Genomic DNA, 14,681 nt, shown 5'->3' on the forward strand with positions numbered 1-14,681 from the left:
AATAAAAAAAAACAAGTAATCTGGATTTTCTGCTTGAGCCGTTAATAATGTCTAACAGCTGTCACATGCAATGCGGCCATGCGCTGAGGTGGGCCTGGGGCTGCCTGATGAGAGGCAGCCTGATAGCCTACTGCGAGAGGGAGGGGGGGGGGGGGCGGCAGGGGGAAGGGAGACAGAGAGAGAGAGAGAGAGAGAGAGAGAGAGAGAGAGAGCAAGACAGACATGACACACAAAACAGCAATTGTTGACTTTGGACAAATCTATCGGTGTGTTCAATCTCACCACAATATAATATCTATCCAGCTATTTTTGTCATTTTTTTTTTTTTTTTTCCGTTCTTCATGGGACGTGAAGAAAAGACATTCAGAGGCGTTTTGGATTCTTAATGCACCTTCTCACTTCCTCGTGTCGGGTGTAAAAATAGCCGGCAAGGTTTTGAAATGCAATGCCCTGAAATCCGATACAGGAAGGTATTACCCTGCCTGCCGCTCTCACCCGTGGGTCCCCTTTGTGTTTGTCCTGTGTACCCGCCCCGTGCTCCAGGCCAAGGCTCCATGGCACAGCGCCACACGGTGTAGGGTGGGTGGCGGTGTGTTTGAAGAGCGCTGTCTCTGAGGCAGCATGGCTACTCTCTAGCCAAAACGCTAGTGCAAAGCCAAATTTATTTATTTACATTTATTTATTCAATTTACGACAATGTTGTTTAAAACCTTCCGTCTTTTTTGTCTCCGTTTTAGTTGAGCATGATATCCTTGTAGAAGACTTGCAGCAGTGAAAGATTTGTACGGTTTGCAATGTGTATTAAAGGAGAATTTCGTTTTTTTTTAACCTGGACCCATCTCCTGGCAATAATTATGATTTGGCCACTCACCCAGCGATGTCCGCGGCGTTTCTGGCCGTCCTAGCGTTGTTTTGAGATCAATAGCGTCCAAGTCAGTTGTAAAATGGAGCTGATTTTTGGGGCCAAGTGTGAGCCTGTCTTTCCTGCATCTAAATAGCTATTTTTATTCCCGTTTTCGCCACATATCGTCGTAATGTGATCCCTCAACATCCACCAGAGTGATATTTCGCCCCAGGCCATTTCCTGGAGTCTCCCAGGGATCAAATTGCTTCAAACGTGATCTCGGTCACCAAGTCTCGTAAAGTCCCGCGATACTTTCCTGCCGACTGGCCAACTACAGGTAGGACGCTTTGCGGTGGTGGTTTTAGCGTAACCTATGTGGGGTTTGGCATAACCTTCTTATTTCGAATCCCACATAGGTTACGCCAAACCCCACATAGGTTACGCTAAAACCACCACCGCAAAGCGTCCTACCTGTAGTTGGCGCGTGATTTCTAACCCCACATAGGATAAGCAATAACCACGCCCTGTGGCGCCGGGATTGGCCAGGAGCAGCATTGGAGGGCACGCAGCCCAGCGATTTCATGAACCAACTGAATAGCTCTTGAGAACGGACAGCGATTTCGAGAGCGGACATTGAGAGCGGACATTGAAATGAATTATGGTCGCCTACCTTCCTTAGCATAGAAATAATAATAATAAGCATACTAATTGTAATCTACACAATGTACACAATCTACAAAAACATGCAATAATATAAACGGTATTGTGTTCACGTTCATAGCTCATATAATATAATGTATCATATCGTTAATTTCAAGCTCAATTCTTACCCAGAGAAAAGGTACAGCACTGAAAATGTAACAAGCAATAGTTTTTTAAACATCTTTATTTTAAAAGATGAAAAACCCCAGGTGCTTTAGTCCCAAACTTCAATGCTCCTGGCCAATCCCGGCGCCACAGGGCGTGGTTATTGCTTATCCTATGTGGGGTTAGAAATCACGCGTAGTTGGCCAGTCGGCAGGAAAGTATCGCGGGACTTTACGAGACTTGGTGACCGAGATCACGTTTGAGGCAATTTGATCCCTGGGAGACTCCAGGAAATGGCCTGGGGCGAAATATCACTCTGGTGGATGTTGAGGGATCACATTATTACGATATGTGGCGAAAACGGGAATAGAAATAGCTATTTAGATGCAGGAAAGACAGGCTCACACTTGGCCCCAAATCAGCTCCATTTTACAACTGACTTGGACGCTATTGATCTCAAAACAACGCTAGGACGGCCAGAAACGCCGCGGACATCGCTGGGTGAGTGGCCAAATCATAATTATTGCCAGGAGATGGGTCCAGGTTAAAAAAAAACAAAATTCTCCTTTAAACCTAAAGCCTAAGCAGTTCAATACGAAACGCGGATTGTTAACTTACACCCCTACTCTGCTGTGGGCAGATTTGCTGATGAGCCAAACTTCGTACAAAGAATGGCAAAGTAACAGGATTCGCCAAATTATTTCTCTCACATCAAAGCAGTCACTTCAGTTACCTGTCCCAGGTGTAATACATTCCAGGTGCTATTAGTTATTTGTGATGACTGGTTATTGGACGCCTGGTGTAATAACACAATAGTGACACTAAATATGCAGGGAAAGTCTAGGGCTTGCCAGAGTCTTTAATGATAGGGATGCCAGTCTCTCTGAATCCACCCAAGGTATGGTTACACACAGGGAATGACCATCTCCTGTGCCTCTATGGTGATAGCAGGTGCTTATCCATAGTCATTTGGGTTTCCAGCGTAGTGTTATGCACATAGCAAGTCATTTGGGTTTCCAGTGTAGTGTTATGCACATAGCAAGTCATTTGGGTTTCCAGCGTAGTGTTATGCACATAGCAAGTCATTTGGGTTTCCACCGTAGTGTTATGCACATACATAGCAAGTAATTTGGGTTTCCAGCGTAGTGTTATGCACATAGCAAGTAATTTGGGTTTCCAGTGTAGTGTTATGCACATAGCAAGTCATTTGGGTTTCCAGTGTAGTGTTATGCACATACATAGCAAGTAATTTGGGTTTCCAGTGTAGTGTTATGCACATAGCAAGTCATTTGGGTTTCCAGTGTAGTGTTATGCATATAGCAAGTAATTTGGGTTTCCAGCGTAGTGTTATGCACATAGCAAGTCATTTGGGTTTCCAGTGTAGTGTTATGCACATAGCAAGTCATTTGGGTTTCCAGTGTAGTGTTATGCACATAGCAAGTCATTTGGGTTTCCAGCGTAGTGTTATGCACATAGCAAGTCATTTGGGTTTCCACCGTAGTGTTATGCACATACATAGCAAGTAATTTGGGTTTCCAGTGTAGTGTTATGCACATAGCAAGTAATTTGGGTTTCCAGTGTAGTGTTATGCACATAGCAAGTCATTTGGGTTTCCAGTGTAGTGTTATGCACATACATAGCAAGTAATTTGGGTTTCCAGTGTAGTGTTATGCACATAGCAAGTCATTTGGGTTTCCAGTGTAGTGTTATGCATATAGCAAGTAATTTGGGTTTCCAGCGTAGTGTTATGCACATAGCAAGTCATTTGGGTTTCCAGTGTAGTGTTATGCATATAGCAAGTCATTTGGGTTTCCAGTGTAGTGTTATGCACATAGCAAGTCATTTGGGTTTCCAGTGTAGTGTTATGCACATAGCAAGTCATTTGGGTTTCCAGTGTAGTGTTATGCACATAGCAAGTCATTTGGGTTTCCAGCGTAGTGTTATGCACATAGCAAGTCATTTGGGTTTCCAGTGTAGTGTTATGCACATACATAGCAAGTCATTTGGGTTTCCAGCGTAGTGTTATGCACATAGCAAGTCATTTGGGTTTCCAGTGTAGTGTTATGCACATACATAGCAAGTCATTTGGGTTTCCAGCGTAGTGTTATGCACATAGCAAGTCATTTGGGTTTCCAGTGTAGTTATGCACATAGCAAGTCATTTGGGTTTCCAGTGTATTGTTATGCATATAGCAAGTCATTTGGGTTTCCAGTGTAGTGTTATGCACATAGCAAGTCATTTGGTTTTCCAGTGTAGTGTTATACACATACATAGCAAGTCATTTGGGTTTCCAGTGTAGTGTTATACACATAGCAAGTCATTTGGGTTTCCAGCATAGTGTTATGCACATAGCAAGTCATTTGGGTTTCCAGTGTAGTGTTATGCACATAGCAAGTCATTTGGGTTTCCAGCATAGTGTTATGCACATAGCAAGTCATTTGGGTTTCCAGTGTAGTGTTATGCACATACATAGCAAGTCATTTGGGTTTCCAGTGTAGTGTTATACACATACATAGCAAGTCATTTGGGTTTCCAGTGTAGTGTTATACACATACATAGCAAGTCATTTGGGTTTCCAGTGTAGTGTTATACACATACATAGCAAGTCATTTGGGTTTCCAGTGTAGTGTTATACACATACATAGCAAGTCATTTGGGTTTCCAGTGTAGTGTTATACACATACATAGCAAGTCATTTGGGTTTCCAGTGTAGTGTTATGCACATAGCAAGTCATTTGGGTTTCCAGCATAGTGTTATGCACATAGCAAGTCATTTGGGTTTCCAGTGTAGTGTTATGCACATACATAGCAAGTCATTTGGGTTTCCAGTGTAGTGTTATACACATAGCAAGTCATTTGGGTTTCCAGTGTAGTGTTATACACATAGCAAGTCATTTGGGTTTCCAGTGTAGTGTTATACACATACATAGCAAGTCATTTGGGTTTCCAGTGTAGTGTTATGCACATAGCAAGTCATTTGGGTTTCCAGTGTAGTGTTATGCACATAGTAGCAAGTCATTTGGGTTTCCAGTGTAGTGTTATGCACATACATAGCAAGTCATTTGGGTTTCCAGTGTAGTGTTATGCACATAGTAGCAAGTCATTTGGGTTTCCAGCGTAGTGTTATACACATACATAGCAAGTCATTTGGGTTTCCAGTGTAGTGTTATGCACATAGCAAGTCATTTGGGTTTCCAGCATAGTGTTATGCACATAGCAAGTCATTTGGGTTTCCAGTGTAGTGTTATGCACATACATAGCAAGTCATTTGGGTTTCCAGTGTAGTGTTATACACATAGCAAGTCATTTGGGTTTCCAGTGTAGTGTTATGCACATACATAGCAAGTCATTTGGGTTTCCAGTGTAGTGTTATGCACATAGCAAGTCATTTGTGTTTCCAGTGTAGTGTTATGCACATAGCAAGTCATTTGGGTTTCCAGTGTAGTGTTATACACATAGCAAGTCATTTGGGTTTCCAGTGTAGTGTTATGCACATACATAGCAAGTCATTTGGGTTTCCAGTGTAGTGTTATACACATAGCAAGTCATTTGTGTTTCCAGTGTAGTGTTATGCACATAGCAAGTCATTTGTGTTTCCAGTGTAGTGTTATACACATAGCAAGTCATTTGGGTTTCCAGTGTAGTGTTATGCACATAGCAAGTCATTTGGGTTTCCAGTGTAGTGTTATGCACATAGCAAGTCATTTGGGTTTCCAGCGTAGTGTTATGCACATAGCAAGTCATTTGGGTTTCCAGTGTAGTGTTATACACATAGCAAGTCATTTGGGTTTCCAGTGTAGTGTTATACACATAGCAAGTCATTTGGGTTTCCAGTGTAGTGTTATGCACATAGCAAGTCATTTGGGTTTCCAGTGTAGTGTTATACACATAGCAAGTCATTTGGGTTTCCAGTGTAGTGTTATACACATAGCAAGTCATTTGGGTTTCCAGTGTAGTGTTATACACATAGCAAGTCATTTGGGTTTCCAGTGTAGTGTTATACACATAGCAAGTCATTTGGGTTTCCAGTGTAGTGTTATACACATACATAGCAAGTCATTTGGGTTTCCAGTGTAGTGTTATACACATACATAGCAAGTCATTTGGGTTTCCAGTGTAGTGTTATACACATACATAGCAAGTCATTTGGGTTTCCAGTGTAGTGTTATGCACATAGCAAGTCATTTGGGTTTCCAGCATAGTGTTATGCACATAGCAAGTCATTTGGGTTTCCAGTGTAGTGTTATGCACATACATAGCAAGTCATTTGGGTTTCCAGTGTAGTGTTATACACATAGCAAGTCATTTGGGTTTCCAGTGTAGTGTTATACACATAGCAAGTCATTTGGGTTTCCAGTGTAGTGTTATACACATACATAGCAAGTCATTTGGGTTTCCAGTGTAGTGTTATGCACATAGCAAGTCATTTGGGTTTCCAGTGTAGTGTTATGCACATAGTAGCAAGTCATTTGGGTTTCCAGTGTAGTGTTATGCACATACATAGCAAGTCATTTGGGTTTCCAGTGTAGTGTTATGCACATAGTAGCAAGTCATTTGGGTTTCCAGCGTAGTGTTATACACATACATAGCAAGTCATTTGGGTTTCCAGTGTAGTGTTATGCACATAGCAAGTCATTTGGGTTTCCAGCATAGTGTTATGCACATAGCAAGTCATTTGGGTTTCCAGTGTAGTGTTATGCACATACATAGCAAGTCATTTGGGTTTCCAGTGTAGTGTTATACACATAGCAAGTTATTTGGGTTTCCAGTGTAGTGTTATGCACATACATAGCAAGTCATTTGGGTTTCCAGTGTAGTGTTATGCACATAGCAAGTCATTTGTGTTTCCAGTGTAGTGTTATGCACATAGCAAGTCATTTGGGTTTCCAGTGTAGTGTTATACACATAGCAAGTCATTTGGGTTTCCAGTGTAGTGTTATGCACATACATAGCAAGTCATTTGGGTTTCCAGTGTAGTGTTATACACATAGCAAGTCATTTGTGTTTCCAGTGTAGTGTTATGCACATAGCAAGTCATTTGTGTTTCCAGTGTAGTGTTATACACATAGCAAGTCATTTGGGTTTCCAGTGTAGTGTTATGCACATAGCAAGTCATTTGGGTTTCCAGTGTAGTGTTATGCACATAGCAAGTCATTTGGGTTTCCAGCGTAGTGTTATGCACATAGCAAGTCATTTGGGTTTCCAGTGTAGTGTTATACACATAGCAAGTCATTTGGGTTTCCAGTGTAGTGTTATACACATAGCAAGTCATTTGGGTTTCCAGTGTAGTGTTATGCACATAGCAAGTCATTTGGGTTTCCAGTGTAGTGTTATACACATAGCAAGTCATTTGGGTTTCCAGTGTAGTGTTATACACATAGCAAGTCATTTGGGTTTCCAGTGTAGTGTTATACACATAGCAAGTCATTTGGGTTTCCAGTGTAGTGTTATACACATAGCAAGTCATTTGGGTTTCCAGTGTAGTGTTATACACATAGCAAGTCATTTGGGTTTCCAGTGTAGTGTTATGCACATAGCAAGTCATTTGGGTTTCCAGTGTAGTGTTATGCACATAGCAAGTCATTTGGGTTTCCAGCGTAGTGTTATGCACATAGCAAGTCATTTGGGTTTCCAGTGTAGTGTTATGCACATAGCAAGTCATTTGGGTTTCCAGTGTAGTGTTATGCACATACATAGCAAGTAATTTGGGTTTCCAGTGTAGTGTTATGCACATAGCAAGTCATTTGGGTTTCCAGTGTAGTGTTATGCATATAGCAAGTCATTTGGGTTTCCAGTGTAGTGTTATGCACATAGCAAGTCATTTGGGTTTCCAGTGTAGTGTTATGCACATAGCAAGTCATTTGGGTTTCCAGTGTAGTGTTATGCACATAGCAAGTCATTTGGGTTTCCAGTGTAGTGTTATGCACATAGCAAGTCATTTGGGTTTCCAGCGTAGTGTTATGCACATAGCAAGTCATTTGGGTTTCCAGTGTAGTGTTATGCACATACATAGCAAGTCATTTGGGTTTCCAGTGTAGTGTTATGCACATAGCAAGTCATTTGGGTTTCCAGTGTAGTGTTGGGAGAAGGTGACAGATGGCTGCGCAGCATCCAGCCAGGTGCTATTTCAGCCAGGTGTAGGATGCCAAACAACACACACACACACTATTCAGGGAGACTCCTGTGACATCATGACTGAAGCACGTCATCTCACAACAATCTACAAACAAGTCGAAGTACAGGCTGAGGCTCTCGCTCTCTCTGTTTCGCAGGGCGAGAGAGGGGGGAGGGGGGGACACGTCCAGCCCGGGCCAAATGGAACTTGGCCGAAGACCCACGTTCTGTCACTGCACTTCCACCACTGTGGCTCCCAGAAACAAGTCTCTTTTTAATGTCATATTTAAAACGGGTTACGTGTGGGTTATTTAAGATGTCCGTTTTCCCTTTTTTTTTGCTCAGACCTCAAAGGTAACGTTTGGCTCGATCCTCGCCAAATCCAAAGATTGCCACTGATTTAGAGAGAGAACTGGCACAGGCTTTCAGAAGGGCTAGGTGCTGCTAAATAATGACAGTGAGGTGCAGCAGACTCTTGTCTGGGTCAACGAGGATGGGGGGGGGGGAGGGAGAGCAGGGCACGAACAACAACACAAGAGTTACAAGGCCAAGAAGAAGAAGCCTCCCTTCCCCACAACAACACAACCTTCACCCACTCACATGAGCTTGATTCTTTTTAAAGACGTCGGTGGTAACATCTCCTCACTCACACCACCGAACACCTGTGTTTGCCTTTGAAGCGTCTTCCCACCAACCACAGGCCCATGGGATATTCCAGCAATGAGGCGTTCAATAAAAGTCACAGTAAAGTTATTTATTCCCCTTTGGAAAAAAAACAGAAGAGGAAGAACTCTGGGGAGAAGGCAGACAGCAGAGAGCTAACCTTTGAAGGGGGGGGTAGCTGCTCGGATATCCAGCGAGGACATAAAAACCCAGGGAATGACAGGGACATCCTAGCAGAAAACAATAAAGGGGGTGGAGGGGGGACTGTTTTTTATCTTTTAACAGCAGCTGTAAAACACACACAAAGCTGGGGTCTGCAACAATGGCCCCCGGGGGCAGGGGAGGAAGACCACCGCTTCCCAGACACTATAGAGGCTCTTCCTGCCGCAAAGAAAAGAGCGCGAGAAGCAGAGAGAGGACGGCTCGTGCAGGACGAGGAGACCGAGGAGATATGGAGAGGAAGTGGGGGGGGGGGGGGGGGGGGGAGGGGGGGACGGGCGAGTGAGCTAAGGTGACATGAATATGACCTTTGATTACACGGGGTGTTTAGAGCTCAGACCTCAGCCCCGGACGGCCCACCCCCCCACCCCACCCCCACCCCCGCCCCCGCTGTTTTAGCACGGCCACACCTCGACCACAGCCCGGGTGATCAGGACAATATGGCTGAAAGATGAGCCTGCAGCCGTAAAAGACAGCTCCACTGTGTCTGCCTGCCTGCGTCCCACACTATCAAACGTCTCTGAATCCCGGGGCCTGACAGCCAAGCGCCGGGGCAAGCCTGTCTCCACCACCAAGCTCGGCACCGGAGCCAGCAGAAGATACAATTACGACTTCAACGTCCTTGTAAATGAACTGGCTGAATTAAACTGCATTAGATGCAGTTTACATGTCTGTGTCTGTCTGGTTGTGTCAGAGTGAGTAGTATAGGCTACACGGAGAGAGAGAGAGAAGTTGCTCCAATGTCACGTTCCCAGAGCACGGTGCAAGTTCACACTATAAATCGACCACCTGACATGCATTACAAGCGGCTGGCTCGTATAGAGTAGGTGAAGATGGACAGAGGCAAATGCACACGGACAGAATCTCTGGCGGCGCTACATAACATGTATGCTTCAGTAGGCTTGTAGACCGAGGCCTCCATCTGTCGAAGCCCGATTTCAAGCAAACTCGGCAGTCTGCGCGAAAGAGAGAAAGAAAGGAGATTTCCTCACGAAAATATGTTGAAATTTTGTAACCCCGGCAAGCAGCAATGCCAAAGGGAGGGTGTTGCAACAGCCGTCGCTGTTTTCAGCACCAAGGGTGAAGGGAGCGCTCACAATAAATACCTCTGCAAAGTCAGAGGAGCCCTTCCAAGGAGCCACATCACAAAGCTGCCTCTCAATGCATTTTTACATCAACCCTGAAATATTCATGGTTCTTTGTAAAGTATTCATGTGAACCAGTGTGCAAGTTAGTCCCCAGGGGGAAAGTGTAGAGAAACTGAAGCGATTCAACACACTCAGCGAACAACACATGCTCAGTGGTGCTAATGTTGCTAGCACACAGGACAGTTTGAAGGGACACTAATGATCTGCCCTGTCGAGACTAACAACAGTTGGGGACCGGTTTGGTCAGACAGCCTAAGAGCATTTGACCAATCCGGCTTCTGGCATGTCTGGCCAGTATCGGTTTAGCTTTAACAGAAAGCAAACTGACTGAAAAACCCAAATCTCCAACAGCGACTTAATGAACAATGAACATTGTTGGAAATAAATAATTCTCAAGGAACATTGCTTTGTTTCGTCTGCCCCCCCCCCCCCCCCCCCCCCACACACACACACACATTTGAAATATAAAATAGAATCAACTTTGAAAATGTTGAAATAAAGATACAATTCCGACCTTAATTTTGTTCAGATATATACCTTCCCGCCCCCTTAAAGTCAAATTCACTATTCATTTACACACAGTTGATAGGCTAATATCGCCATTTTAAAAGTATAATGCCATTTCTTTGAGTACTCATGGATTATGCTTCAAGTCTAATCCACCGATTTGCATTGTGACATGCTTGACATTTAGAAACATTATTAAAATGATAAATCATCAATCGCACATCAACAGAACGTGACAACAAAACAATTCTAAAGCAGACAGGTGGATTTAGAATGTATTCCTCATGTTAATTCAGCGAAACCGTAATGTAAAATCTTAAACTCTTTTTCCAAATCATAGACGCAGTCACACCCATGTGAGAACAATAAAGCACCTGTGCAGCTCATTGAACAGTGCTGACATGTGGAGGTCTGTGTTGGTGTAGGCAGCAGCAGCACAGCGCACACAAAGTCTAATGCCATGTCTGCTTAGGAAGGCACCTGCACCCTGGCTGTAGCAGCTTTAGCCTTCAAGCTCCCAACAAAACACGAGACAAAATATGTACGCAGGCATTGTGTGTGTGTGTGTGTGTGTGTGTGAGAGAGAGAGAGAGGGAGAGAGAGAGAGGGAGTGTGTGTGTGTGATACGTGTATGTGTGTGAGAAAGAGAGAGAGAGAGAGTGTGTGCGTGTGTGTGTGTGTGTGTGTGTGTGTGTGTGTGTGTGTGTGTGTGGGCATATGCACGCCCAAGTGTTGCCAGAAGCAAACATGAATGGTGACATATGAATGATGAAAAGTGGCCATGACTTATCCTGAATTACTAATTATACCTCATATTTGGCATAGCTTTGCCAGTTTCTGGTCTAAGAATTAAAATACTAATAGTCTATCAGAAGTTCCCAAAATGTTTTGATTGTGCCTTACCAAAACGTGTCTATACCAAACCTCCTGCAGCAGATCAGATGAATTGAATAATTTGATAAATAAATAAATAAATTAGAAATACTAGAGTTTAGAGGTCAATTCAGCAAGGTATAGGCTCATTACAATACACACCAATAACTGACCCCATGGAAAATAAATAAATATGTATAATCATTATATATATATATATATATATATATATATATATATATATATATATATATATATATATATATATATATATATATATATATATGTAGATAATGTATACTATATAGTGAAGGGTTAAAAATTATTTTTGAAGAGTCAAATGACCCAGCTGACAAACACGCCTGTTGTGTGCTGAACAGGAAACTCTGATTACTATTTATATTTGGAGAATAAATTAGGCAAACACAAATAATTGATACAATCAATATGTCGTTAATGCAACCCCTCGTTTAGAACACTCTTGTTCTAAATGTGGCAGCCAATTTAGTCCCAAACAATTCAGTCATTGTAGATATTATGGATTAGCCTTCTTTTCAGCAGTTTGCATGTTGAGTTGAGAATTTGACTGGCCAATGTCGACAGAGACACAACCAGTATAGCCTATAGTGAATGTGTGCATTCATGTTTGTAAACGTGCACAATTTGCATGGAGGTACACAAGATACCAGGTCACTTGTTAAACCTGATGCATGCACTGTGAACACATTTGCACCCCGACACTTCGATGCCCGATATAGAAAGAGGATTTTCTGGTATTTCACACAAGCCAACAGCTCTTCTCTTCCTATCCGCCTCCATAACCCCGGCCAGTCCATCCAGGCCCTATAGCCTCCCTTCGCTTGCACACGGCTCAGAGTGGCCCAGGGTTTTGGCCAGGTGATATAACAGCATGACACTCATGAATGTGACATGAAGTGACAAACCTCATTTCAGATTCAGCACCAGAGCCATTGCAGCCTACAACTTGCTTTTAACACAGCGCAAACCATGACAAATTACAATAGAATCCAAATGCCATTTAAAAAATACCATGGCATTTACCTGACTTATCAAATATGCAATTAAGAGATCATTATTATCTTTGGGATCTTGAGGCTATAAATGTTGATGATTCCGTTTAATTAAATTCCACAATCTCCTAAATCAAATTCTGTTTTATGATTTGACATTTGAATTAAACTGGCCAAAACCCAGCAGCTATTTTATTTGTGCTGCACCATTCACGCTGATAAATGCACATGCTCGCAATGGCGCAACATTATGACAAGAGCAATTGAAACAGCAGCCATCAGCATAACAGAAACATTGCCGTTCTGGGAACAAACTATACATTTCAGTACATTCTGTGTGATAGAAACCCATAGATGTATGACTGACCTGAGTGGGGAGCCATTGGTATGTGCGAGGGGTAGTATTTCCCCGGCGGGAAGTGACCGGCATGCTGTACAGAGCTGTGGCCGGAGGGAGCGATCCGAGAGGCGGCTCGGTGCACCAAGGCGCCCCGCTCCGAAAGGAGGTGCGCCGGAGCAGCAAAATCCCGTCCTTCCATCCCGAAGAATGTCGAATAATCCGAAATCCGGATAGGGCAGGCCAGGAAAATCAAATGCAACCCATATAATAATCCTTTCCTGTAGGTCTATGTATTGCATTTAGTCGATCGCAGGCTTCTCCAGCCCAAAACGTAGCCCCCAATCATCTTTTCTGTGAAGGAAGAAAATCAGAGCAATTGGCATTATCAAGACAAAATGAATAGTCCGGTAAATGCAGTGAGATAGTATAGATTACAGCGCTACAAATAGCCTACAAGGGAAAGCAAATCATTAGTCCTTCATGGCCCAATGGGTCTTGTAATATTGCATATCTTGCTAGGCTATCAGATCCAGGTTTATTTTGCATGTAGGCTGCAACCACCGTTTTCTGCGACCTAAAACTGATGCTAGGTCCTCGCACATTATACGCTGATGGAAACGGCCAGCAATGCTTTAAAACCCCCACTGAGCAAGGCTGAGTTGAAGAACGTGGGATATGGCCCTAATATGCATCTTTGGGAGAACAGTCCCTCATATTCCAAAGATAGACAGGTCATGGTCAGATGTGCACATCTTGGGCAATTTCCCATCTTTTATTTATTTATCACATCATATTTTATCAAATCAATAGATCTACCACGTCAGCAGTTGTCAGTTGTCAGCCTTGTGCAAAACCACGATAGGATATTTAACATGTAGGCCTACTCTATTTTGTGAAATCATATTGATACAACAAACTAAAGCCATGGTCACTTCGAGGAGAAAGTGTGTTGGCCTATTTACACCGAAACATTTAGGGTGGGTTCAAATTGTGGTAGCCTACTCAGCCTACATCTCAAGGTGAACTGCCTATCTCCTGCTCTATTGTCTCGGGCTGAGACAGGCGTTTTTCTGTTGGAAGGTGCCTCCATTCGGGTCCTGGATGAGAGTATCATTACACCTTGGACTCTTTTCACGGCATAACAATGATATCTTCTTTCCGAATTCACGTGATTGTTATTACCATGGCACGGCGTTTTTGCACCATCTACAAACTACAAAATAACCCTGTTTCACTATAATAAAACTGGCATTTGAAAATTGCATCAACATGCATCGACCGGTTCGCGGACTATATAGGCGCAAGGAAGCTGGCAGCTCATAAACGTCAGTTTCGCCACAAATCATAACGCAGAGGACCTAATCTTTAAAATAAAAATACCATTAGAATGCCTCTCCTAACTGAGATGCATCAGCTCAGCTCATGGACAAGATGGTCTCTCTCTCGTGTGTGTGTGTGTGTGTGTGTGTGTGTGTGTGTGTGTGTGTGTGTGTGTGTGTGTGTGTGTGTGTGTGTGTGTGTGTGTGTGTGTGTGTGTGCGTGCGTGTGTGTGTGTGTGTGTGTGTGTGTGTGTGTGTGTGTGTGTGTGCGCGCGTGTGAATAACTGCACTCTCACTGTCTTCATCTGCCTTGACCCATTTCAGGTCAGGTAATCAAATAGAGTAGTAAATGCGATATTAAGCTACATCCTTTGCAATGCCACAAAAAATAGTCGAGATGGGGGAGGGGGGTATTTGCACAAAAATATAGTATTTTATTATAAAGATTCATGCTTTTGTCTTCACATACTGATTCTCAAATCGTGACAGCTCCATTTTGGTGCCTCAATGATGAGTGTGAGTAATTACATAGTAATTACATAAATTAAGCTGAGTAACAGTATAGGGAACTTAAATCCATATAGTTGTAAAAAGAAAAGAAAAACAATTAGGCATGGCTGAACTTCCCCAACACAGTAGGATATAGCCTACGTCTGGTTTTGATATTATAGACAAGTGGTTCTCAAAGTAGGGTCCGGGGACCCCTACAGGATTTCTCTAGGGTTCCAGGGGGTCCCCAAGACGAGGGTAATTCCACCATAATTTAATTCAAGAGAAATTATCCCAATTAGACAATATATATTTTTTAAAGAGAGT

General features: G+C 43.0%; 1 protein-coding gene across 1 annotated transcript in view; it reads right to left on the reverse strand.

Moving 5' to 3' along the window:
- bahcc1a (BAH domain and coiled-coil containing 1a) overlaps nucleotides 1-12,745 on the reverse strand; it is a gene marked incomplete at its 5' end in the record, with an annotated part of 84,152 nt that extends 71,407 nt beyond the window's left edge. The window contains one exon of the mRNA XM_083649401.1: nucleotides 12,570-12,745. Within this exon, the coding sequence (XP_083505527.1) occupies nucleotides 12,570-12,745 (176 nt within the window). The remainder of the gene's footprint in view (nucleotides 1-12,569) is intronic.
- Nucleotides 12,746-14,681: the final 1,936 nt, after the last annotated feature.

Source organism: Poromitra crassiceps (genome assembly GCF_964638095.1).
Source record: "Poromitra crassiceps genome assembly, chromosome: 13".
Lineage (NCBI taxonomy): Eukaryota > Metazoa > Chordata > Actinopteri > Beryciformes > Melamphaidae > Poromitra > Poromitra crassiceps.